This window comes from Parambassis ranga, chromosome 8 (assembly GCF_900634625.1).
Source record: "Parambassis ranga chromosome 8, fParRan2.1, whole genome shotgun sequence".
Lineage (NCBI taxonomy): Eukaryota > Metazoa > Chordata > Actinopteri > Ambassidae > Parambassis > Parambassis ranga.
The window spans coordinates 7,087,396-7,113,063 of NC_041029.1; the positions used below are offsets into that span (position 1 = coordinate 7,087,396).

The 25,668-nt window shown below is 42.8% G+C and overlaps 4 protein-coding genes across 4 annotated transcripts; all 4 read right to left on the minus strand.

Annotated features, from left to right (window-relative positions):
• Positions 1-3,734: 3,734 nt before the first annotated feature.
• On the minus strand, positions 3,735-5,632 carry LOC114440093 (keratin, type I cytoskeletal 13-like). The gene is made up of 7 exons (XM_028412375.1): positions 5,327-5,632; positions 5,082-5,164; positions 4,825-4,981; positions 4,596-4,757; positions 4,386-4,511; positions 4,002-4,222; positions 3,735-3,846 (listed from the first exon to the last, which is right to left on the minus strand). Exons 1-7 carry the CDS (start codon positions 5,630-5,632, stop codon positions 3,735-3,737), a joined length of 1,167 nt encoding a protein of 388 aa, XP_028268176.1.
• A 1,676-nt stretch (positions 5,633-7,308) lies between these two features.
• On the minus strand, positions 7,309-9,726 carry LOC114440076 (keratin, type I cytoskeletal 13-like). The gene is made up of 7 exons (XM_028412350.1): positions 9,294-9,726; positions 8,882-8,964; positions 8,471-8,627; positions 8,118-8,279; positions 7,880-8,005; positions 7,581-7,801; positions 7,309-7,477 (listed from the first exon to the last, which is right to left on the minus strand). The coding sequence occupies exons 1-7, from the start codon at positions 9,672-9,674 to the stop codon at positions 7,378-7,380; spliced, it is 1,230 nt and encodes a 409-aa protein (XP_028268151.1). The 5' UTR covers positions 9,675-9,726; the 3' UTR covers positions 7,309-7,377.
• Positions 9,727-11,216: 1,490 nt separating this feature from the next.
• Positions 11,217-13,693, minus strand: LOC114440068 (keratin, type I cytoskeletal 13-like). The gene is made up of 7 exons (XM_028412343.1): positions 13,207-13,693; positions 12,955-13,037; positions 12,481-12,637; positions 12,213-12,374; positions 12,013-12,138; positions 11,711-11,934; positions 11,217-11,478 (listed from the first exon to the last, which is right to left on the minus strand). The coding sequence occupies exons 1-7, from the start codon at positions 13,624-13,626 to the stop codon at positions 11,313-11,315; spliced, it is 1,338 nt and encodes a 445-aa protein (XP_028268144.1). The 5' UTR covers positions 13,627-13,693; the 3' UTR covers positions 11,217-11,312.
• A 6,432-nt stretch (positions 13,694-20,125) lies between these two features.
• Positions 20,126-25,260, minus strand: LOC114439933 (uncharacterized). Its single transcript, XM_028412144.1, has 9 exons — positions 25,054-25,260; positions 24,466-24,594; positions 24,002-24,244; positions 23,775-23,930; positions 23,574-23,705; positions 23,248-23,471; positions 20,897-23,105; positions 20,242-20,298; positions 20,126-20,155 (listed from the first exon to the last, which is right to left on the minus strand). Exons 1-9 carry the CDS (start codon positions 25,258-25,260, stop codon positions 20,126-20,128), a joined length of 3,387 nt encoding a protein of 1,128 aa, XP_028267945.1.
• Between the last annotated feature and the right edge of the window lie 408 nt (positions 25,261-25,668).

Here is a 25,668-nt window from a genome sequence, read left to right on the forward strand (position 1 = left end):
AGTTTTTCCCAGGTTCACACTTCCCTCTGATTTATACACTAAGTTAAATTAATCATAGAGTCCTCTTTATATTTTGTGTTATTGGACATGAACTAAAAATACATTTTACATTTTACTGAAAGTATAAAACCTTTATTTCCTTTTATTTATATTTAAATCTTAAACTTCACAATAAAAGCCGCTTGACCTCTGACAGACATGTTTCCTTATGAATAAAGATCTTAAATGTTGAATGTGATTAGCATTAATATAGATTCATATAAATGGATACAGTACTGCGCTGTTTTTGCTCAGCCCCACACCAGCTTCACGCTCCCTGTTTCTACCAGAACTCTGCACTCTAATGTAATAGAGTTGTTTGCTGTCCTCTTCTTTCTGCCATAAATAACCTGTTCGACAATACAAACCTTCACCAGCAGCTCATTACTTTTCACTCTTTCTGTTTACAAGTACCTCTCCACATTCCTGCCTTTGCACACACCCAGCTTGTAGCGTCCCTTCTTTCATCAAAGTTACAAGAGTAAATCACACCCTGATCAACACTGCAAGATTACTGTTCATACAGAGGGGTGAGGTGAAGAAAATCATAATGAAACGACTTGGTTTACTACAATCTGTGAATGTTGGCAAACCTGTTTCTACACCCTGAGGCTGACCTCCAACCTTTCTTGGTTTAATGCAAGCTTTCACTGCAGCGTGACACCGTGACAGCAATGCTGCACGGTGTCGATCCATCACTCACCTCAGTGTCTGTCATCTTTGATACACCCTGCAAACTTAAGCCGGTGTAGATCGCGTGTAGCTCAGTGTTCCTTCACGGGTGACAGGCATGCAAGGTAGCACCTTCACTAACCAGATGACAGTTTATTGGGGAGCTGAACCAGTAAAGCCTGGTTCACACAGTTATATCGTGACAACTTGTCATGTCACCTTTTCATTAAAAGTAACACAAAAATGCTACAAATACTACTAGTGCCCTAAGCTAATACTAGCTGCTTTGGCTAAGGATGGTGACATAGTATAGATAGCATATGGTACATAATCAGTGAAGCATTTATTACTATGATCATCACAGTAATGTTAGCTAAAAATAATTCTACAGCAGGAAAAGCCATGTTTTTGATATGATGCCATGCATTTTAAAGGTAGGGTAGGAGATTTCATTCTGATGCACTTTTTGTTAAATTAAGTAACTTCTCTTTACAATCCGATAGCACCAAATAGTTCGGCAGTTTCTCATTACTCACTGAGTTTTCAACATCTCCTACCCTACCTTTAATCTGCAGCTGCAAATGAACAAAAGAGACGAATGAACTCGCTTTGGTTCATTTGTGATTTGTTAATATAGGATTGCTAGCTGGTTAATTAGAAAGCTATTCAAAAGAAAGTGAGATTAACTTAATTTATACAACAACCTATCTATTTTATTTATTTTAACACCAGATTAGATGTCACTGCAGTAAGAAACTGCTGGATAGTTGTTGAGCATTCAACCACCAAGCATTATGTTGCTGTTCATAGTCTGGGATTAACAGATGATAACTTGTTTAAATATAACGCAGGTTTTTAGAATAGAGTGTTTGGGAAATCTCTTTCCAAAAAGATTTCAACAGTCACAAGCAGGAGGGCAGGATTCCAGATCCAGTTTCTGACAAGCCGCAGGTCATTTATGATGGAAATGTCAGACAAATATTTGATTATGTTTTTCTGGAGAGGTTAATCAGGAGCTTCACTGTGTAGAGAAAACTGACTGCATTGATTGTCAGGTTTGATATTGTAATTGTATTGTATTGAGTCAGAGATTAAACAGAAAAATGCTGTGCTGGTCATTCCAGTGGCAAAGTGGTAGTGGGGCGAAACTGCTAAGTGTGTAATGGAAAATCCCAAAATGTCCAAAAAAGGATCTAAAAAAGGAAAACAAATACACCACCTGCTCTGGAAAGTCCCAAAGTTATGTTCAGGACACACATATAAAAAAAAGATTCCACACTTCCAAGGTAAATGTAATAACTACTGAATATTAGTGTGTAATTGCTTTCACTGCCAGAAGGGGGAGACAAACACTCAGTACTCTGACTTTCAGGTAGGACCTGAGGAGCAACACCTACAATCTGAAAGGTGATGTAGTTAGTCTCCTACATAACTAAATGTTGCTCGTTTTCAGTGATTTGTATCTGTTAGTAGTATTTATCTAATGTCACGTTTGCTATCAGTAACTTTACACTTTCACAAAAGGTGCATGCAGAATGTTGACCTGAAATTTAATGAGGACTATGAAATCTACTGCTGTACTGCCACCAGAGGGCAGTATTGTTCCCCTCCCTTATTTTTACACCTTCGTATTAACACCATTATATGAAAAAAAAAAATACAAACCCGGAAGAAAAACCTCTGTTATTCTCTGACATAATAAAGCCATCTAACTGTAAGTCGCTATGCAGAAAAACGTATATGTAAATATAATGAATGTAGCTTGTTAGCTCCTGCAGCAACAGGGCATAGCTGCTGTGCTAATGATGCTTTAGCTTGTTTCGTCTTGTTCACAGGATTTGGCATTAAGCTAGGTGGTGCTGTTACAATGTACTGTTCGAGTTAATGACCTTTGAATAATTTATTTAGTTTATGTAGGTACTGTTTATGTACTCTACTCTCTGACTTCTGGCCTTTGTTCCTCTCCCACAGCCCCCCACACTCTTAGCTTATCACAACATCAAACCATTTCACACCCACACAGACACTCACTGTCTGTCTGTATCTGCCGTTGCAAAAATTTCCCCATTGTGGGACTAATAAAGGTTTCTTAATCTAATCTAATTAATGTTCAGGTATTTATTTGTAAATAACACACTAGTTAGTAATCCTCAACTAATAGTCAAGTGTTGCATATCATAGTTGTGAGTTATTCTATAGTATTACATTTTGTTAATAAATCAATCAATTAAACTTAATAATATAACCACTTTCATACAAAACCTGCAACACAAAGTGCTTTTCAGAAAGATAAATCAGATAAATAGGATGGGTGCTGAAGATGCTACTAACTCCAGAGATGAAGGTATGTGCAATGTGTCTCATTTGTATTATTTACATTTTAATTATCAGGCTGTTCATTATAGTCTCATGGGGAGCCCTGTGAGGGGACTCATGAGGACGTCCGAGTCAAACAACTGAGAGTCCTCCACTTCTTCACCACCTCTACTTCTCCAGCACCTGATTAACAACAAAGGCAGGTACTCCAAGTAGTCCAGTTCTCAGTGACGGTTCCTGTGGCTGAGCTTAATTGATGACAATACTGGTTGTCAAATCTTTGATAATTTTGTACAGAGAGCACATATCTCTTATGTTTGTAATCAATTTTTCAATTGTTTGGTTGTTCTCTTTATTTAAATTTTGTGTTTTTCTACTCTTTTTTTTTGCAAATAATTTTAGTGAAAAAAGGACGCCACCTGCTGGTTACTTTGCCAGTTCCACAAGTGCAACACCAGTAAATTAGAAAAAAAAAATAATAATAATGTCCTCACCCGATATCTATCTAATTTCCATATAGGAATAATATAGTTATGTCCTGTAAGGTGGGTATAGCTGATGGATAACTATTGTGTCAAGAATGTTCCAATAGAGTTTCCATCCCCCTCTTTGTGTGAAGAAACAAAGAACATGAGCCACTGAATCATTGAAAGACTTTTATTGTACCCTCATATAGACATGAATCTGGACTGCGTTCTGGGTTTGGTCTAATTTTTGGAGGTGGACAACACTTTTCCATCAGAGTCCACTTCCTGTACGATGGTCACCACACGGGTCCTGGTGGTGGTGGTGGTGGTGGTGAGGGCAGGTTTAGGGGGGCTAGAGAATAGGAAAAGTGAATAAAACCAGTTTATCATCAATATTTTTTCATTATTGTTTTTTTTGGATTCTTTCACCTTCATTACAAACTGAGCAGGTCTGTTTAAAGAGAGAGCTGAATAATAACGGAATATATGCACTGTACTCAGACGTACCTCTCTGGCTCTCCATCCAGCAGCCTCCTGTACTCTGCAATCTCCAGCTCCAGTCTGGTTTTGATGTCCAGCAGGTTGGCGTACTGGACCCGCTGGTTCTCCAGGTCAGCCCTCAGCATGGTCAAGTGCTCTTCCAGGGTTGACACCTGTCCCTGGTACCCACTTAGCATGGCGCTATAGCGGCTGTTGGTCTCAGCCAAAGTTGCCTCCAGAGCGCTTTTCTGTTCACAAGAAATAAAAGAACACCATTGTCAACAGGTAGAGTCACATCTGAGGGGCCCTGCGGCAGCTTGGGACCTTTATTATACAGAACAATTTACTAGACACACAGCACATTTTAATCTGATTAATCTGTGAGGAAAATGTGTGGATGTTGCTTCTCACCTTGCTTCCTTCAGCCTGCAGTTTAATCTCCAGGGACTGAAGTGTTCGTCTGATCTGTACGACCTCAGACTTGGATGTCTGCAGAGTCTCTGTTCTCATCACCACCTCTTTTTGAATCTCGTCTGTCTGTGGAACACAAAGGAAATAATTGAAAATACTCCACAGCACCACAGTTAGGTCCTGGAGATAGTGGTGTTGGTTTGGTCTTACCTTGGCTTGGAACCAGGCCTCCAGGTCTTTACGGTTCTTTTCTGCAATGTTCTCGTAGTGTTCCCTGATTCCAGCCATGACAGTGGACAGTTCCTCCTGAGGAGCGGCATCCACTTCCACATTCACTTGACCTCCCATCCGGGCCCGTAGAGCCAGCAGGTCCTGCAGAAGGACACTGTTACACTTTTGCCTATTCACTATGTTGTAACCGTCTCTGTCTGAGTCTTACCTCCTCATGGTTGTGTTTCAGGTGGGCCAGCTCTTCCCTCAGACCCTCCACCTGCAGCTCTAGGTCGGTTTGACTCAATGGATACTGACTCAGAATCTTCTTTAATTCGATGATGTCAGCCTCAACTGACTGACGCAGGGCCAGCTCATTCTCGTACCTAAAGAAATTAAGTTAGAAAAAGAGTTAAGAAGCTCAGCTGAATGTTTAGGTGATCTGGAAGAAGAAAGTTCGAGACTGTAAAGCAAAGTTATACTCACTTGATTTTAAAGTCATCAGTGGCAAGTTTAGCATTGTCGATGGCGAGGGCGAGGGCAGCATTTCTACGAGCACTCTCAGTGATCTGAGCATAAGAAAGAAGTGTGTGAATTACAGCTGTGCTTCATTCATGTCAGGGACTTTTGTTCTGTCCTAATCTCTGAATGCTTTTTGAGGAAAGACTACTAACTATGTAGCCTTCCTTGAAGAAATGCTGCTGAGGATACAGAGGTCTGAGGGAACCCACCTTGTCCTGCAACTCTTTGATGCGGATGTTGTAGGCAGAGTAGTTCTGGGCCGCGGGCTGCTCTCTGCACTCCAGGTACTTCCTGATCTTCAGCTCCAGCTCACCGTTGGCCTTCTCCAGCATGCGCACCTTCTCCAGGTAGGAGGCCAGGCGGTCGTTCAGGTTTTGCATCGTGGCCTTCTCGTCCACAACAGCGCCGCTTTCCATCATGTTCAAGCTCCCGCTGGAAGACTTGGAGACACGGACTCCAGATCCTCCAGCTCCTCCGTACACGCTGCCGGCACCAGCAGCAAATGAGGTTGTCATCATGGAGCTTCTCATGGAGGAAGACATGTAGGTGCTGCAGGCGGAGAAGGAGGTCATGTCTGCTGGTCGGCTGGTCATCGGCTCTGAGTGAAAAACTGCTGGGATGTCAGCTCCTTTTATGCCTCCAAACAAGGCTGGGGGTGGTGATTGGCCAGGTCACCTTCCAGAGGGGTCCTAGCAGTGCCCCAGGATTAGGATTGCAAACAGGTCAGGGCTGAGCAGGTGAGATCCAGCAGGTTGAGTAGGTTTAGTCTTATCAATTTCTTTGGTCTTTCCACATCACCTCCAAAACCAATGCATGAGGCAGAAAGTCCAGAGGAGCTTGGCTGTTGTCTGGGTCACCTGATGGATCACCGGTTGTGTTAGTCCACTGTAAGTGTAGCCACATCTTAAAGTACCTTGCTGTTTCCATGTTTGAGTGGAATTTCTTGTTTGGCTCACTTTCAAATGTTTCCACAAAGCTGCCAAAGAACATTTGAATATTCTAGCTAGATAATAGTTCTTTGCATGGTATTGTACCAATGATTCCACCTAATGGGCCGAGACCAGGAATGCAGCCCTGTGTGACTTTCTGGTTCCTTCCTGCTGGACTGGTTCTGCCATTTTACAGTTTCAGAGAGCCAGACATCCAGTCATCTCAGTGAGCTTATTGTCCAAAGAGTTTACATTTTCTTTAATAAAACAGGATCAGCTTTACTTCATTTAGTGCAGCTTTGTTAGACATTTGGTGACAAAACCCAAATGTAATGTTGAGTTCAGACCATTAGGTGGCTATCAGGCACCTGTATGTCTGCAGTACCTGTATGTTTTCAAACTGCTGCTAAAGCAGCTGCAACTAAGTTATCCACATGTTTCTATGAGGTTTATGCAAGTGTTGGAGATCAGTGGAGAAATGTCAGAACAGGCAATAACAGCAGATATGATGGTTTGTACAACCATTCTGTAGAATAACTGGATTTACAGGTGAAATTTAAACTTATGGCATTGTGGCACACAATCACTTAAACTCCCTGGTCATGTCCACAGGCTCCAGTTCAAACTGCCTCTCAGTTGTATAGTCTGAACCAGCTGCTGAGTCCTGTAGACACTATTTTAGTTCTGTGGAAGTTGCTGTGAACACTAGCTGAGACTTGAAGCTACAGTTTAGAACGTTTGTCTCACAGTGTGCACATGCACATATATACGTTGATACACAAGTATCTACTGATGAACTTGCTTTTGATAGATCACAGAATCTAATGTGACAGCAGGACTGTCTGTGGCTCAGCCCATGGGATAAGAGCTAGCCTAGCTTGGGGATGAGAGAGAAATGTGTCATTGGTTTATGTACCAGCTCTTTTTGTAGACTTGGATTTAGGGCGTGGTCTGAGAGACATAACAGTTGCCTATCCTGTAAAGAGGGCTGGTTATCATATCTAACATCAACTTTTATAATGGTTTTTCCTCATTGAAGAATGCCAAAAAAAGTAAGTGAGGACAGACACATGTTACCTTGCTGTGCATGGTCAAGGTAGCATGATGTATTTAAGAATCATTTAAAGGGTATACTAAATACTAATATATGTAAACTTATATATATAATATAAAGGTCCCAGTCATTTGAGGATTTATAGCATCTTTGGGTAATTTTGGACTGATTATTTGAGATTTATAAAAAGACAGAAAAGAGACGTGTATCAGTTCGTCAGAAGTGTTTTATTTCTGTATTTCTGAGAACGGTTGGCAGCAGACGGATGTTTGTTGTCTCACTTCAGCTCCTGAGTTCCTGTGGTCACTTCACCGTCTTCAGTGACCTCTTTGGTGACGATCACCACTTTACGAGTTGTTTTAGTGGCTATAGGTAGGCTGTGGGGAAAACAAAACTCAAGCTTAGCTTTGTCGATTTTCAGACTCTTGAATGTCAGTTGAGACATCCTAGTCTCATCCCAGTTTAAATTTTTTAGCTCACCTCGTCATCTCTCCATCCAACAGCCTCCTGTACTCGGCAATCTCCATCTCCAGTCTGGTCTTGGTGTCCAGCAGCACCTGGTACTCGTGTCGCTGACGCTCCAAATCACCCCTCAGCTGAGCCAGCTGGTTCTCCAGATTACCCACTTGCCTTTGGTAACCTGTCAGCATTTGGGCGTACCTGCTCTGTGTGTCAGCAAGGGTTCCTTCCAGAGACCCTTTCTGAAGAGAAGAAAGAAACTATGTGAGCACATTTGCAGTAAAAGTAAAAAGATGGCCAGGAAAATGGTAGAAACCCACCATGCTGAGCTGTGCTTGGAGCTCGATCTCCAGACTCTGCAGTGAACGTTTGACCTCTGTGACCTCAGAGCGAGACGACTGGAGAGACTCTGTGCTTACAGCCACCTCCTTATTGAGTTCCTCAGACTGCAAACACAGCAACATGTTATGCAGATGATGCTCTACTGTCTGACTGCATGTGAAAAAATTTAAATTTCTTTCTAAAAGAAACTGACTGAAAAGCTGCCGTATGGCTCACCTTGCCCTGGAACCAGCTCTCCAGGTCTCTGCGGTTTTTGGCAGCAACGTTCTCGTAATGTTCTCTGATTCCAGCCATGACTGCAGACAGGTCCTGCTGAGGAGCAGCGTCCACCTCCACGTTCACCTGACCACTCATCTGGGCCCTTAGAGCCAACAGGTCCTGATTAAACAAAAAACAGTAAGTTTAATTCAGATCTTTTTTCAAACTATGTCAAGTTTAATTCTTTGAATGTTGGGATTTATTTGACCTAACTTTACAAAATTATTTTTAAGAAATAAGTTAATAAAGGTTTTGACATTCCACAAAGTCCCTGGTACAGTTTAAGTTGTAGTTTACAGTTAAATGCTCACCTCCTCATGGTTCTTCTTAAGGTGGATGAGCTCCTCCCTCAAAGACTCGATCTGCATCTCCAGGTCAGATCTTCCTAGGGTCAGCTCATCCAGGACCCTCTTCAGCCCAGCGATGTCAGCCTCCACGCTCTGACGCATGGCCAGCTCGTTCTCATACCTGCACAACAACCAACCAGTTCTCCTTTAACCTCAACAGGTATGCTTCAAAGTGACTGTCCTTTGTTCAAAAATCAATTATGTTTTGTGCTAGCTTAGCTTTACTCAGCTTAGTTTAAAATAAAGACTGAAAACTGCATCTGTGGTTATCCAAAATAAATTAAACAAAAATAAAATGTTTGAACAACAATATGGAATTAATTAAAACATGTAAGATGACAAGGACATTGTTATCTTACACCTTCATGAACTCACTTGACCCTGAAGTCATCAGCAGCCAGCTTAGCATTATCAACTGCCAGATACAGAGATCCATTTGTGCGGGTGGCGTCAAGAATCTAAAAACAGAAAAGCACAGACATTGTCTTTATTTATAAGAACTAACAGCTGACACCATGTACGCCTGTAGTATAAAAGCATGCAAATTAAAGTCAAATGTCCCCTGACTTCATCATGTAAAACCAGCGGCGTGTGCTTTGGGTGTGTATTCATCCTACAGCTAGCAGATCATGCTGCAAGGCTTTTTATACTGAGGGCAAAGATTGAATTTCAAGAAGAAAAGCTTTTTTTTGGAGAGTATCTTAAGTTTCTTACTGGTTTCACATAACCTCAGACTTCTATTGATGACACAAATGAATGTGTGCTCAGAACCAGAGCTGTGTCTCACCTGGTCCTGCAGGTCGCTCATGATAGCTCTGTATTCAGACCAGTCGTAGCCCTCTGGTTTGGTTTTGTTCTCCAGAAACTGCCTGATCTTCATCTCTAGGTCTGCGTTGGCTGCCTCCAGCTTGCGCACCTTCTCCAGGTAGGAGGCCAGGCGGTCGTTCAGGTTCTGCATGGCCATCTTCTTGTTGTCAGAGATGTCGATGGCGTCGGCCAGGTTAAGGCCTCCAGAAGAAGCGAAGCCTGCACTGGAAGCTGAGGCAAAGTTTCTGGGGGCACTTACGCTGGAGATACGGACCCCGGCCCCACCGGCTCCACCATACACACTGGGGGCCCTCATGGAGCCAAGACGGTTCCCGTAGGTGACAGAACGAGAATAGGACATGGTGGAGGTGTTTGCCTGCTCTGGATGGAGACAAGGAGAGAATGCAGAAGAGGCTGGACTGTGCTGTTTTTATGCCTCCTGAAAGTGAGGGAGGGGTTCAGGTACGGCCCCACTGCTCGCCTCAGGGCAGGACATAACCTACGTAGCAACGAATCACAACAGGAATTTGAAGTATACGCCTGTTGTACAATGGTATCACATCCAGAAGACCTGTCTGTATCTGAGAATATATCTTATGTGACTCATTCAGTATCTCCACTGTCATTATGATGCAATTCTCTTATCTGATCTGATTGTGATTTCTGCACATTTCAAACCTTCTCTGTCTCACTTGGATTCCAGCCATCATGTCCCAGCCTGCCTCTCAAATTGCCTCTTGGTTGTGTGTTATGTTATTTTGGGCCCTGCAGGTCTGCACTGCCTCTCTGCTCTCTTATTGTGCAACCAGACAATGACTGCTTTGTTACTAGCACTTCATTCAACCTGAGTTTACACACACACACACACATTCCAAATCTACTGATATCTTGTGCATGAGATCACAAATGGTTTGTGCATATTTATTTACAGTTTGTGGTGAAAAGTAGAACACGTTTTCTTTAAAAAAGAGTTGTGTGTGTCATGCTGAGCTGACTGTTTGTGGTGTTACACTCACTTATTTTGTAGAGTCCCAATAACAATTAAAACTCTTACAGCTAAATGTTAAATATGTCAAGATTCATGTATTACTAAATATAGTAAGACCAAGTCATATTTAGTCATATTCTTCATATTCATGCATCATGTGAATCCTCAAGTGAAGTAAGGTGAACAGAGTTTGGATCCTCTGTTTAGGGACATTGAGTAATTTCTTTCATTATGAAGTGTAATAATTCTGTAACAGTGCTGACAGCAGCTGACTTCTTCTTCACTCAGATTCCTTCCATTCACAATGAAGCCAGTGTTTTTACGACCTGCTGTTTCAAACTGGGATCGGCACAAGCGCTAAAGGCAAATTGTTTGTTAGCCATCGCTGAGTTTTATCTTTATGACGACCGTAGTCTTCAGGAATTTACAACTTCCGTCATCTCAAATATTTAGTCTGAGGGTGCTTCAAACTCATATAGAATATACTGAGTGGTCATGGTGTCTCATAGGCTCAGTTAGTTCGACACAAACAGGAATTACTGTGTCACACACTGAGCCACATAATTAAAATCTCTACAGAAGTGCTATAAAATGTGAGTTCTCATTAAACATGGAGGACACATCTGACCTTTGTTTGATTTTGTTGTTGCTTTGTGTTACTGTCCTGGTTGAGAAATACTTTTATTGTGAAGCATGTAGATATAAGCCTTTTAGTTCAGGAAAAAATGTTTTAAATTGTATATTACTGACTACATGCTATCATCTACCTTTCCTTCGTACACATTTACAACCACTTTTACGCAGATGACACGCTGCTGCGCTTGTGTGTATTGTTTATATGTTTTTCTTGTTGGTACATCACCTGATCATCATTAAACGACCCGCAACCTCAGACATGTGAGTTTATACAGAATGGAAGACACAAACTGACACCGTTTTATTTTGAAGCACCACAGCAGACTTTATTTTTGAGTTGTGTTATTGTTCTGTGAGATCACCCTCTGCTGGAGCTCACGCGGTCTCGCTGATGGTTTCTGTGGAGGAACTCACCACCTTTCCATCCACGACCTCCTCTATGATGACTATCTGTTTTTTGGTGGTGGTGGTGGAGGTTGTGGTGGGGGCGGGGGCAGGGGCAGGGGCGGGTGCCGGGGCGGGGGCCAAGCTGATAGAGATGCTACAGGAGAGAAAAAGAACCATCACATTAATACAGATTTAGGTCTGATTGCGAACATTTTGCGATTTTTTTATTTGCTTTATTTTATTTCATACTGTCAATTAAATGGTCCTGTTATTTCCTCATATCAACTCTTATGCAGACGACACACTTTTTTTCAGCCTGATGTCCGGATCTTGTATCAACATCCTTGTTATCCTGTCATTTTACCTAAAGATGATTAATTCCTCACCTGCTGCTACCCTCGCCGTCCAGCAGCCTCCTGTATTCAGCAATCTCCTTCTCCAGTCTGGTCTTGATGTCCAGCAGCATCTGGTACTCATGGGACTGCCGCTCCAGGTCAGCCTTCAGCTGCATCAAATGGTCTTCCATCATGGCCACCTGGTTCTGGTAACCTGCCAGCTGCATGGCGTACCGGCCCTGAGTCTCTGCCAGGGTGGCTTCTAGCCCCGCTTTCTGCAGGAGACAGAGATGTTTACTCATTGGCTCAGAAAAACAGAACGTATGGAAACATTTTGTGTGATGTGATGGTACCATGCTGAGCTGTGACTGCAGTTCAATCTCCAGGCCTTGCAGTGTCCGTTTGAGCTCTGTGATTTCTGATTTTGTCGTGTAGAGGGTTTCTGTGCTGGCGGCGACTTCTTTGTTTAGTGTTTCGGTCTGAATGGAGGAAAGTACAGCACCATGGTTACAGTAAGTACACAAAGTGACACGCACAATAATCTTGTACTTACCTTGGCCTGGAACCAGCTCTCCAGGTCTCTGCGGTTTTTGGCGGCTACAGCTTCGTAGTGCTCTCTGATCTCCTCCATGATCTTAGTTAGGTCTTCTCCTGGAGCAGCATCAACTTCCACATTCACCTGCCCGCTCATCTGAGCCCGCATGGCTAGAAGCTCCTGCAGAAACGATGTGGAGGCTCATAAACGGTGGTGTTTCCTGGTCCTAACTAAAAAACCTTATTTGCTCCCAGACCTGACCCCCTTAAGCTGAAAAGCCACTGACCTCCTCGTGGTTCTTTTTGAGGAATATCAGCTCCTCCTTCAAGCCCTCAATCTGCATCTCAAGGTCAGTCCTGGTCAGAGTCAGCTCGTCCAGGACTCTCCTGAGCCCGGCGATGTCCGCTTCCACTGACTGACGCATGGCCAGCTCGTTCTCATACCTACAACAGAACACAAAAATGTATTAGAAACTGGCTGTTGTTAGTCTTGATTTAAAAACATATTGACTAAAAGATGAATCACAATCTAACTCCTAGTCTCTTAGCAATCTAATATGCTCATTGTGGGCAGTTTATCAAAATATATTTGCTTTGTTGAAGTGCTGTAAAACTGTCTGTTAGCTAATTAACTCGGACAAATCTGTCAGCTTCAGAAATGCTATTGAAGCTAAAAATATGGCTGGTATTCATTTGTAAGTAGAAATAAGGTCAATATATGAAACCATATATGTCCACCAGTAATGAATTTTTTCACTCACTTGACTCTGAAGTCGTCAGCAGCCAGCTTAGCATTGTCGATGGAGAGATAGATGCCACCATTGATTTTGGTTGCATCCTGGATCTGAAAGATAACAATGGTCTTTTTTTTCAACAGTACAGAACAAAGATGTTTATGAGAGAACACAAAAGTCATTTAGGATGTGAGGCTGTAAAACTCATTTCAGGTGCTCACAGTTTAATCATGAATGACAACATGATGTGATTAAATGTATTAGAGATGTTGAGCCTACCTTTCCCTGCAGTTGTGCGATGGTGACGTAGAAGGCGCTGTAGTCTCTGGCAGATGGAGAGGCCTTGGTCTCCAGGAACTTCCTGATCTTCAGCTCCAGGTCGGCATTGGCTGCCTCCAGCTTGCGCACCTTCTCCAGGTAGGTGGCCAGACGGTCATTCAGGTTCTGCATGGTGGCCTTCTCATTGGCTGAGATGTCAACCCCCATGTCTGCACCACCAGCACCACCAGCACCGCCAGCTCCACCACCAAAGCTGAAGCTATAGCCAGCACCACCACCTCCACCACTGCTACCTCCATACATGGACATGGAAGAGCCAGCAGAGGACATTCTGGCCCGAGAGCCTCCAATGGCACCGGACAGGGAACGGCTGCTCCCCAGGTAGGCTGTGCCACCTGCCCTAGGTATTCTTACACTCATTTTCGGTAGTGATGAAGGTGGTTGCTGTCTTTCTGCTTCAGCTCCAGAGGAGAAAGTGGAAAGCTCAGAGAGCAGCTGATTTTTATAGTGTTAGATGAGTTAGTGACGATAAGGAGGAGGGAGGAGGAGGAAGGAAGGATGGTGAACCTCTGCCAGCCCTTAGAGGCACCTGTCCTTGTTTCAATCATCAACAAAAAACCTAATGGGTTTGGGTGTGTCACAATAACCGCACAATGAATTACAGAAGGAACTTCACTGCAGCTTTCTCCTCACATCAGTATAGCAAGTCTTGTTCAGACATGGATGACATTTAGGCATTATCAGGGAAATTCACCTAAGGTGTAATAAACCACAAAGAAATCAGAGTCTGTGAAAGAGACCTTCCAGGTTCTGCTGTGTAAACCCAGGTGTTGCTTTGATGCTGGAGCCAGGCTGGTTTAAAGAGTAAACCATATGTTTGACTGACATGTTGTTAAATCTTGTGTCAACAGAGCTGACAATAAGTGGGCAAGGAGCAGCGGACTGCATTGACTTTAGGTCGCCTTAGAGTCAAAACTAGAGGGTCAAAGATCCATCGGATTCTGTACTAAAGCTCAAGAGTGCAAAGATATTATCCAACTGTCTGTTACCAGATTTATTCTGGAAAAATCAAAGAAACACAATAGAGCTTGATAAAGAGAACTCAACAAAGCTTTATCCAAGAAGACTAAAAATATCAGTTTGTGTGTTTCTGATCATTAATGCTGCAGCACGTCAGGGTTTATTACATGACAGGCAAATTGTGGCAGGAGCATCATTACACTCAGTTAATGGAGCGGCTGTTCAGCATTAATGATTTGAAGTGTTTTTTGTGCTGTGGGTGTGTTCTCTGCTGCAGGCATGTTCCCATCATCTGCAGCAATTTCTCCTAGGCTGCAGGTGAAACTGACAGGAATGTTCAACACCCAGGTACCTGAACCAGGACCATGTCCAACACGAGTGTTAGTTTAAGAGGTGTGTTTTTGGTTTTGGCTCTGAAACAAAGAGAACTTCAACCACAGAATGTCCTTTAAGTCTTTCAGCAGTAATGATTAGTACAGTATTCATAACAGCAACAGGATGCACAGAGAGTGAGCTGGTGACACAAAGTGTAGTCCGGATTCACACATTGTCACTGTTTAGCTTGTTTTCTAAAAGCTAGTCTGGATTTGACCAATTTGTTCTCCTGAAAAGAACACCTGCACCGGCCAGATACGACTCATGGTTACATTTCTGCTAATGACACCTATGGATGCATTTTGAGGCATTATTTGATGTTTGCATTGATGGAGCATATGATCATATCCAACGTCATTTTATCGTGGCTCATTTTCAGCAGAAATATCGACCTCGTGCATCATCATCATTTTCTGGTGAGGACGGACAGAATTTGACGACATCATATTTGGCGAACAGTAATTTTAATGGACAGCAGACTGAGCTAATAAAATAAAATGATGATATAAATAATACAAATCCTCATCCTCAAATTATATCACACGATCAAACCATTATTTTAACTAGAAAAGGGCATTTCCTGAAGAAAATGTAAGTTTGATTACTGCAGCTGAAGCATTGCTTTGAATGCTGATGTGAAGGATTGCTCTGAGTTGCTGGAGAATCAGAGCAATTCAAAGCTTTGTATGCCTCTGTGTGTCAGCCTGTCACCATGGTAACAGCAGAGGACACATAAAAACCACTCTAAACTTTGTGAGTCTGGCGTACGGAAACGATTTGGAATTAGAAAATTCTGAATAAAAGTTTGATAGAGCATCATCTAATGAGCGTTGTAAGACTAAAATGGAGTCTGTAGCGTGAAATTTTTGTAGGAGGAGATACATTTGGCACATGACCCTCGTCATGGGCTCTCATAGATGTTAAAAATGACACAGAAATTGCCTAATATTTGAATTAGGCATTATTTGAAAAATTAAATTTTTTTTTAAAAAAACTTGAAGTTGACCCGGAATGTCCTCTGTGAGATGAACATTTTTGATACGCTGTGAAGAACAAGAGAAATGAATGGGGGTGCATTACAGGGTTGAATTAGATTAAAAACAATACTAAAATTGCTAAAGATGTACAATGCTGGCAATAGAGCAATACTTGCTCAGCTAATCAACAGTAATCAAGCTAGATATTTTATGAAGAATCCTGTTTCAGCAGCTGCAAGATGGACAGATTAAATCTGAAGAACACAGTAACAGGAAACCACAGATTTGACTCAGTAAGCCTCTTTAATAGTTTTATGAAGACCTTAAGAGCTTTCACTTAACCATATCTGGAAAAAAATCCCACACACAGAGAAAGTTTGTGGATGAGTCATGGCGGTTCTGATTCTATGCATGATTTCACAGTGTTGAATCTGAATACACACACCTGTTAGCTTTGATCATTCAGACACATCAGAGGCAGGCAGAGGCCTGTTCACTGAGCTCTGGTCCCACAGTGAGAGGTGACCTTTTTTGCCATATGCTGCTTTCAGTGCATCTGAAAACCACACAGCAAAACTTTACTGGCAGGAAAGAAAATGCAGGGACAATATGTAGTTCATCTGATGCCTGGAATCATTTTTATTTAATGCACTGAGATCACTTTATGCACAAAGTCTTGTAGTTCTGAGTGTGCCCTCTGGTGGAATCCACCCATAACACATTTAATACGTTTGTAAGTATTATTATATTATGTTCATCTTGTAGCAGGTGCAAACACTGTGGATCTCTGGCCTTAGGAGCAGCTTTATATACTGAACAACTGAACATAAACTTGTTCTGCAGGATCTTAAGCTCAGTCACTCGACGCCCCTCATCAGAAACCTGAACTCTTCTGCCTTCAGCACCACCTTTACATAACAAATATCCCCTCACCTGATACTGGGGGTGGGGTTTCAAAGAGGCTGCTGTCGCCCGCGGTAACTCATAGGTGTGTCTCCTTCTCTTTCTGACTGAACTTTAACTGCTGTGATATTTTACACTCGTCTGGTACTTTCTATTAAAAGTACAGCCGTCATTGTGTAAAACATGTCGTTCTGAATGTTTGATGGAATTTATATTACAAACTGTTTCTTCTATATTCATCAGGCCTGTTTGTTACTGTCAGTCTGCAGCTGTTACAGGCGCAGCACTGTAATGTGAAGTGACATGAAGACTCCCCCCTCCTCCTTCGTCCTCCTCGGGGTGTGGAGGCGCCTGAGTTCTTGGCAAGTTTCCTTTAATACCCTCCGGAATTTCACTTCTTGTAAATTGTCTTCTGCCTTCAGCTAATCATCAATCATTCACTCAGCTGTCAGCGGATGTTCCTCACACTCACTGTTTTTCTTATATTGTTCAGTCATTCAAAAGATTTAATTTCATGAGCACTAGCTGTAGTGTCAGTTTGTTAAAGTGAAAGTGTTTCTTTTTACACAGCAAGTCACACTGTGACACCGAATAATCCACCTACAATTTGTTTTCATGCAGACAGAAGTCACTGAATGACCCTGAGAGCACTCTGAAAACCATGATGCATCTGATGGAAGTTCTGAATTGTTGTCTGTTGGGCAGTTTTACATTATCTATTGACTACGCAACAACTGTCGGATAATCAGTCAGGGATGCCAGTCAGGATATCGGCATGATTTTAACCTATTAGCCGCTGAAGTGGGGCCTGTACTAACCACTGTCGTAACGCTTTCCTTTTCTTGCTCTTCCTGTGGAGCCCTGGTCCTCCTGCAGAACACTTTTCTCAAGTTTTGTCCCTACCTGTCCTCTCCTGTTTCACCTCCCCCGCTTGGAGTCTTTACCATAAAAGGAAATGTCCTACATGGACATTAAGTGATCCGAAGTTTGGGTCCTGGTGACTGTGAGAAACTAATTATGCTTTAAATTTCACTTAACTAATCCAAAAGAACAATGGAAATAATGACTGATTTGAATTTTAAGTGTGAGATTTGTTTATTTTGATGCGGTGCCTATTACCTGTTTAAGAAGGAGTTCAGCTCAGCTGCCACAAGACATGGAAAACTGAAGACTTAGAACAAAGTAGTGATCTTTGCATGTTCTTGTTGCACAATAAGAACTGACAACAGATCTGTTCCTAGTCATCTGCTGCCAAGAATCTGTCGTGTTTTCAGATGTGTTTGTGCCAGCAGCCTCCTCCTCCTCTTCTGTGTGTGTGTCTATCTTCAGCTGTTCATGATCGGTGGTTTCTTCACACACGCAAATCTAAAAATACCAAACAAAAGCTGTTCACCAAACTTCATTCAATTTTAATTTCAACGAGTGTCACGATTTAGTCATCATTGTGCAAGATAGTATAGTTGCACTTTTGCAGCTCTCATGTCTGATTCCTTTAGACTGTCATGCTTTTGTTTGTTAAAAATTTGGGCCAAAATGATGTCCACACACTGATAAAACACCTCATTAATATATCAGGATCAATGCAAGAAGCTGACCTTGTTAATCACTTTGAGATTTGTGTTAGGTGTGTGTAAACCACCACCTAAAGAGGCACATTAATTCCTGGTTTTACTGAACATGAAGACTTTTGTTTGCAGTGCTTCACTTGGATTTGTTTTTCATAACTCTGCAGCAACAGGACACTTTGTGCCTTTATTATCTTTGCTGATCTTTAAAACACGTTTGTAGTCAAATGAGATGTGAATAAAGTGATTTATGTTGCGTTTATTAGATTATCCACTAACTGGTAATCTGTGAGAAAATCTGGAGATTAAATGAAACGACTACAACTGACTGGAATCAGAAGAGATCAGTGCAGAGATCAAACACACAAGTATGAGATTAATGTTCTCTATACTCCACACACTGACGGCTCTGTTCCAACAGGCCTCTGGGAAATACCTGCCATAACTCATAGTCAGGTTTATACATGCACGGGCCCACACCCCTCCTCCAACAGTGAAATAGTTGCTTATATAACAGCAGACTGACCTGCACTCTGCAGTGTCTTCGGTTTATTTTAGGTCGGCTTTCTTCAATTTATGTTCCCGCAAGATTGTGCTAGTTTCAAATGAGAGTAGTGTCGAGACTGTTTGATCAAGAGATGTTGTGTGTGGACACACTGGGCTCTCTTGGCTCTGTTGAAAGACATTTGTCTTTGTCCTTTTGGATCTTGGCTCATCCTTTCTCACAGAGCAGCTCAGCCATGTTTCTCGACTCCAAACACCGGTGGAGATACTGTAAAAATTATTTTTTTGCAATAATACAATGCATGAAACTAACCACTCTCTCTACTGTTTTATGTACATATTTATGAGTATGTAGCTTCGAATGATTTTATTTCAGTATAACAAAAAAAAACTGTAGCTGAAATGAGACACATGAACATCTGCAGCTGAAGAATCAGGACGAACCTGTGTCAGTCTTCTAGTTTCTTCTAGAATTTTCACTGGTCTGATGCCAAAGTTCTATCAATCACACCACACCCACCTGTCATGGTAATCACAGCAGAGCTGCAGCTATGAGGCCCACAAATCCTCCAAACAACATTTTAGTGAGAGTCCACAGGAGGGAGCGGGGAAAAAGAGCCTGCAGCTCGAGCAAGGTTTGCAACAGCTGCAAGAAAACACAGATCAATAGATTCTCCATATTAAAAAGTAAAAATTAGGCATCATCCATGTGGATGTTGGAGGCTCAAACCCTTTCTCATCCAGGATGCAGCAATACTTTTATTCATGATGTTCTGGTGAAGAAAATAGAAGAAAAATCTTTGTGATAAACTGCATGAAAATGACAGCGGTTACTCTACTGGAACACTAGCTGATAACTAATGAAGTAAATCCCTTTTATAGTTGGTTTACTATCTGAAACCAGGACACTGTTTAGACTGACTTGCTGCAGCTGGGTTTCTGTGCAGGCCTCCACATATCTGAGAGGAGAGAGGCTGCAGTGAGGGCTGTGAATTAGTGATCAGTGAGGGATCAATCCATTGAGGTGCATATAACACAAAGGAGTGGTTTTGTATGTTATTTACTCCATTGCAGGTGTTCATGTCAGTACAAACATTAATTGCACATGAGCTCTGCGCTGCCCTCTGGTGGTCAATGTGAAACTTACGACACAGGACTGGACCTGCTGTACGGGTGAGGCGACCTCAGGTTTGTGTAAAGCCACTTAGATGTTACTGCTCCCTGCTGTTCATTTGTAGTAGTAACACATCGTTTTGTTGTTTACTAATGTTTTTTGTGGGTTTAAAAAGGCACAATTCTTATTTAAATGGGTTATTAGAAAGTGTGTATTTACAACAAAACGTCAGTAGTTGTTATTTTTTATCATCTGTAAATGTAAATGTAAGGTATATTATGTTATTGATCAGATTGCAGAATCATATTGACATAGTCGATCATGTACACACAATACTGTGCTACTGCTGATATCTCTTTATTTAAACTGATGTGAATGTGATTGCAGCCTTAAAGCAAATCAGAGATGCATGCTGCCATCAAGACCCTCAAGGTCTGTGCTCGTGACCCCAACACTTGTAGTCAGCCAGCGCTGGACGAGAGGTGACGTCGCTGTAAGAAAGGAAATAATTATTCTTTAGTTTTACCCTGATGAGTTCATCTTTTCCTGTTCTTTGTTGTGAATGTAAAGTTCTCACCTGCAGCCTGTTGATGTTGGGATCTCTGTCTCTCCTGACTTCTTTCCCTCCCTGCTGCTGAGATTGACAGAGCAGCCATCTTGCAAACGCTGATTCTCTCTTTGTTTTTTCCCGCTCCACTCCCAGTGCTCCTGACTGGCCCATCGCTGCTGCTGATCACCCTCCCACCTGTGCTGCTGGTCCTTCCTGAACCAGAGGAGCTGCTGATTCTTCCACCTGCTCGGTTGCTGATTCTGTCATTGCTGCCCGCACTGCTAACTCGATTACCAGCAGCTGCTGAACTGCTCAGCCACCCACCACTACCTCCCCTAACACCCATCATCCCCCCGGGGCTCGGGGCTCTTTGGCTGCTTGTTGTCCTTCCTCCTCCGTGCTGTCCTGTACTTCCTACGCTGCTCCTTCTTCCACTAGCTGAGCTGTAAACAGGCTTCCATTCACCACTGCCAGTGCTGCTGATCCTGTAGCTTCCTGGTGAACTACTGAGCCTGCCACCACTACCTGAGCTACCTAACCTACCACCACTACCCACGCTGCTACTGCGCCTAACAACACTGCCAGAGCTCAGCTTGCCACCACTACCAGTGCTACAGAGTCTTGGTCTACTACTGGTGTAGCTACCTGGTGGACTGAAAGTTCGGCTCCTGGTACAACTGACCTGCTCTGTTCTACCAGCACTGCTCAAACGTCCTGAACTCCCACCATGAACCCTCCACTCCCCGCTCCCTTCACTGCCAATCCTTCCTGTTGCTGGTGGGCTTGTTGTCAGGTTCCGGTCTGCTGGCTGGTATACTTTGCTCTCGGTATTGGGTAAACTGTCACTCTCATCCAGATTATTTTTGCGTCCAAGGCTACCATAAACCATCCACTCTTCACTCCCTCTCCTCTTGAATCTCCCAGTGTCTGGTGGACTTGTTGCCAGCTTTGAATCATCTGATGAACTTTCTTCCTTCCTGTTGCAGGTAAAGTTCTTCTCAGCTGCACTGCTAAAGTCAGCTTTACTATTAGAACATCTGGTGCTAGCTGGCTTACCAAACTCTCTGTGACTGTCTACTGTTTTGTTGACAACTTGTGAATCATTTTTCTTGACATCATCTGCCATGGATCTCGAATCTTTGCATTTGTCTGTGGCGCATCCTGTGATGTTCGTATATCTGTCCTCCTCAGCCAAACCTTGGTCTCCACTGAATGATAATGACTGACCTTCCTCCTCTTTTGTTGACAGGATATATTTCTCAACCGGTTTAACATGTGCATTTGCCTCAGTTAAGCTCAGGCAAGCTTCCTCATCCTCTTCTTCACCATTTGGACTCAGATATTGTGTAACTTCAGCTGGACTCAGATATGTGTCAGGATCACTTGGACTGAGAACCTTTTTTGGTTGATTTTGACTTATTAGTAAATCTTCTGGATAAACAGGCGAGAATACATGATCAGTCATACTCAGAAACACCTCTGTCTCAGTTGGGCTCATGCATATTTCTGGACTCAGGCTTTTCACTTCCTTTGTTGGGTGCATCAATTCATCAGCTTCCTGTGGACTCAGACACTCTTCTAGGCTTGAAATAGACAATTTAGAAGCTTCTTGATCTTCTTGACCATCCGACTCATTGTCTTCCTCAGTAGGGTGTGCCTTTGCTTCGCAGGTATCCTGGAAACCGCTAACAACACTGACACCTGCTGCTTTTGTCTTGTAGGTTTCCATACTTGTAGTTTTACTCTCATTGTTGTCACTGCTATCTAGACCACCCAATGAAGCATTTGCAGTGTCTGGGTAGTCCATAACTTTGTTTGGTTTGCTGTTGGACTTGTCAGTGGTAGAGGTGGACAATGCTAAACTCTGATCTAAACTTGAAACAAGCAAAATACATTCTGATTCATCTTCTCTATCTTTTTCTTTTCTTTCAATGTTTTTGTCATTTGACAGGGTTTTGGCCTCAGCTGGACTCACACATGTGTCTGAGTTGTTGGGTCTATGATAGGTCTTAAGGTCATCAGGTGTTTCAGCTGGTTCTGGTGTGGCTGGCTCTGTTGGACTTGGTACATCAGCTTCCCTTGAACTCAGAAGTGTTTCAGGGTCGAAGAAACTCAAAGTCACATCAGAATATATTACACTTGTTGACAGTTTGTGCGGAAGGTCAAAAGGTTTCCAAATTAAGCCCTTTCCTGATTCAACAGAGTCGACTTTTACCTTGTTGGGTTCCTGGCAACCACTGACATCAGCTGCCACATTAACTGTCTCATTATTTGACTCTACCTTGTTGTCATGGACTACCTCCTCGTCTACCTTCAAAAACTCTGTACTTGTAATTTCACTCTCAAGATTGTCGTTGTTGTGTGGAATACCCTGTGAAGCACTTGCAGTATTGAACCCTGTGTCTACATCTGCTATGAGGTTGTTGGGTTCTGTGTTGAACACATCAGTCCATACTTCTGCTGCAGTACGTTTTCCTGGATCAGGTTCAGTCTCAAGATGCGGTTCTTGCTTTACATCTGGTTCAGCACAAGGGATGGTTTTTGTCATCTCTGCTTCTGCCAGAACTCCTGCCTTCTTTTTTTCTAATTTTTGGAAGGAATGTGCCAGATTTGAATCGTTAGCTGAAGTTACAAGTAAATTGTTTTGGTGGTTGCTATGGACCCTGAGTGACTGGACTGTGGTTACTGTCTCTGAGAGTGGTGCGACTACTGGTGTTTGTCCAACAGTGTGTACATGACCTCTAGAGACTGTCTGAACCTCCATCTTCCTGAGATTTCCCTCCTTAACACTGACTGTGTCTGCTGTGTTGTGTCTCCCAGATTCATAGGGGCTGGTTGTGACACAGCCAGATATGGCAGCAGATGTGTACTTTATGTGGGGACTAGAAAACCTAGGACATAAAAAGACAAGAATTATTTTCCTACACATCTTGGAAGGACTATATGCTTTTATACTAATACTGTATTTCAGTTGCAGTGAAAAGGCTAAAGACTGCTACATTACAGTACTTTTCTGTTAGTATCGTCTTGTACCCCTGGTGTGTCATTCCATCCAGCAGCCTTCTGTAATCCTGTATCTCAGCCTCCAGCTGGTTCTTGACATCCAGCAGGGTCTGATGGTCTGCTGCCTGCTTTGCTGTAGCCTGCAGTACTGAGTCCAGGTCCCTGCTCAGACTATCCACTGTCTGCTGAAGGACTCTCAGCTTCAGATCAGAGGACTCCGTCTGCTCCTCACCATAGGCCTCCAGGTGCGTAATCTGCTTCACAGGAAGAACTCAGATTTAACTGGAATCTAGATCACGTCATTGTTGTATTTTGAAATATTATAGAATTGTGTGAAGAAGATGAGTTTTTCCCACCAGCATCTGCTGTTGTGTCAGCTCTTCTGTCAGTCTAGCAGCTGCTCTCCTTAGCTCCCCCAGCTCAGCCTGATCGACCTCTGACTCCACTGAAGCATCATAGATCACCTCTGGAGAACTCAGCCTGGACACCTGGACACAGCAAACCTGAATCATTTCCATTCCTCACTTATGTTACTTTTATTACAAATGTTTGTCTACCTGAGTCTTGAACCAGGACTTGTCCTGGTTCTTGTCCATCAGTGCAACACTTGTCTGTCTCAGGCAGTCCAGCTGTTGGATCAGATCTGATGATGTAGCAGTCTGCATCTCCACAGAAACGCCCCCTGACATCTGACCCAGGAGAACCTTCCTATCCTGGACATGCAGACAGGAAACATGCTGCAGTCTGTTCTTTTGACGGATCCAGGGGAGTGTTATTATTTTACCTGTTGGTGTTGTTGCTGCAGCTCCACCAACTGTTGTGTCTGGTCGTTTAACAGACTCTGCAGCTCAGGCAGCTGGTTGACCCTCAGCTCCTCCTTGAGCAGCCTCAGATCACAGAGCTCTTCTTCCACACGGCTGCGCTGTTCACGCTCTTGTTCACTCCTCATTTTGAAATCTAAGGCAGTGAGCTCTGCATTGAGCAGCTGCAGCTTCACGTGAGCCTGAGCTGAGAGACATTCACTGATCTGTAGAGAGACAGTGAGACATGGTCCATGGTCTCAGGTGGAATCAAATTTGTTGGCCATTGTGGTGTAAGGATTATAAATACAGTGAGCCAGAAATTTAAACACAACAAATCCATTGATTTTTTTAAAAAAAAATGTTTCTGCAAATTTATTGTCACTCGTTTAAATCTTTGACTGAAATATTAAAAATCCTTCTTCTTGTTCCTGCACAGGTTCCTGACCTGATCCTGCAGCGAGAACATTCTCCTCAGGTGTTTATCCAGTTCTTTCAGCTCACCAGGGCACTTCCTGTCCAGCTCCGCTTGGATTTGGTGCTCCAGCCTCTGATTGGCTGCAGCCAGACACTGGACCTAGACCCCACAGTTCATTTAACACAGTCAACACAGGTATTTAAAGGTTTCCTACTCTTTAAAGAAGAATTACTGTTCTAAACTGAGACATAACCTCTTAAACTAGCACTTTTATTTCCTCTTTAAACAAAAAAATCTAATAAAGTCTTTTTATGTATGCAAAAATTCCAAATTCCTCTCCTGCCATTGAAGGTTTATGTGTATTTTCTACTAATGCATGAAAGAAAATAACATGTAGTTAAGTTGTTGCATAGTTGTTCCATTAAGAAATCTGAAATTGTTTTGCTGTTTCAATCAAACTTTATTGACACTTTACAAGGTTATCCTAAAACAAATCTTGTACTTTATTATGTTGCCATAAACAAATTGTTATACTCTTGTTCTTGTATTGTTATAATACAAGAACAAGAGTATACTGCTGCTATTGCACTTGGTGTTTTCACCTCATGCACATCTCACCTGTTGTAGGTATGTGGCCAGCCTCCCGTTCAGCTGCTGCAGTGTGTGTTTATCTCTGGACAAACAGAAGCTCCTGCTGCCATCCAGAGATGCAGGAGCCGCGGCAGCAGTGCTATAATGCACCGAGACTCCAGCTGCATGATGAACATGATGACCCAGAGGTGCCCGAGACACTCTGCCCCAACGAAGAACCTGCCACTGGGACATCTCACTCCCTATTTATGTTTACCACACACAGCTCAAATAAAGTTTATTTTTTTATTCTTCTTCTGAGGTCCTCACTGCCATCCTCCTACAGCTGTCTAAACTCCCCTCTGGATGTCAGCCCTTCAGGTGTTTTCTATTTCAGGTGTGCCAGGACTTGATCGAGAGATCAGGTTTAATCTGCGTTAACCTCTACATCATGATATTTAAACAGGTTTCAGCAGGAAGGCGGCCCTACCCTGAAAACTGTTCCAGAGCGAAGCTCACATCACATTAAATCCAAACGTCAGGTTTTCACTTGTTCTGCAAATGTTCGGATCACAGAGTCCTCGAACCTGAGGGCCAAACAGCTGGAAAATAAAAGCTGTGACTTAGAAATAACTCCATGAAGGTCAGCAGTAGATTGATAAC

Coding starts and splice junctions, on each gene's coding strand:
- LOC114440076 (XM_028412350.1), bottom strand. CDS start 9,674: ATGTCCTATTCTCGTTCTGTCACCTACGGGAACCGTCTTGGCTCCATG. Junction 8,965..9,293: donor TGAGCGACCTGCAGGACCAG/GTGAGACACAGC, acceptor TTCTGTTTTTAG/ATTCTTGACGCCACCCGCAC. Junction 8,628..8,881: donor GCTGATGACTTCAGGGTCAA/GTGAGTTCATGA, acceptor GTTGTTGTGCAG/GTATGAGAACGAGCTGGCCA.
- LOC114439933 (XM_028412144.1), bottom strand. CDS start 25,260: ATGTCCCAGTGGCAGGTTCTTCGTTGGGGCAGAGTGTCTCGGGCACCT. Junction 23,931..24,001: donor TGCAGCAACAACACCAACAG/GTAAAATAATAA, acceptor CTGCATGTCCAG/GATAGGAAGGTTCTCCTGGG. Junction 20,299..20,896: donor GTGCTGGTAGAACAGAGCAG/GTCAGTTGTACC, acceptor TGTCAATCTCAG/CAGCAGGGAGGGAAAGAAGT.
- LOC114440093 (XM_028412375.1), bottom strand. CDS start 5,632: ATGACAACCTCATTTGCTGCTGGTGCCGGCAGCGTGTACGGAGGAGCT. Junction 4,512..4,595: donor AGGCCTGGTTCCAAGCCAAG/GTAAGACCAAAC, acceptor TGTGTTCCACAG/ACAGACGAGATTCAAAAAGA. Junction 3,847..4,001: donor CTGGATGGAGAGCCAGAGAG/GTACGTCTGAGT, acceptor CCTATTCTCTAG/CCCCCCTAAACCTGCCCTCA.
- LOC114440068 (XM_028412343.1), bottom strand. CDS start 13,626: ATGAGTGTAAGAATACCTAGGGCAGGTGGCACAGCCTACCTGGGGAGC. Junction 12,139..12,212: donor AGAGCTGGTTCCAGGCCAAG/GTAAGTACAAGA, acceptor TCCTCCATTCAG/ACCGAAACACTAAACAAAGA. Junction 11,935..12,012: donor TGCAGTCACAGCTCAGCATG/GTACCATCACAT, acceptor TGTCTCCTGCAG/AAAGCGGGGCTAGAAGCCAC.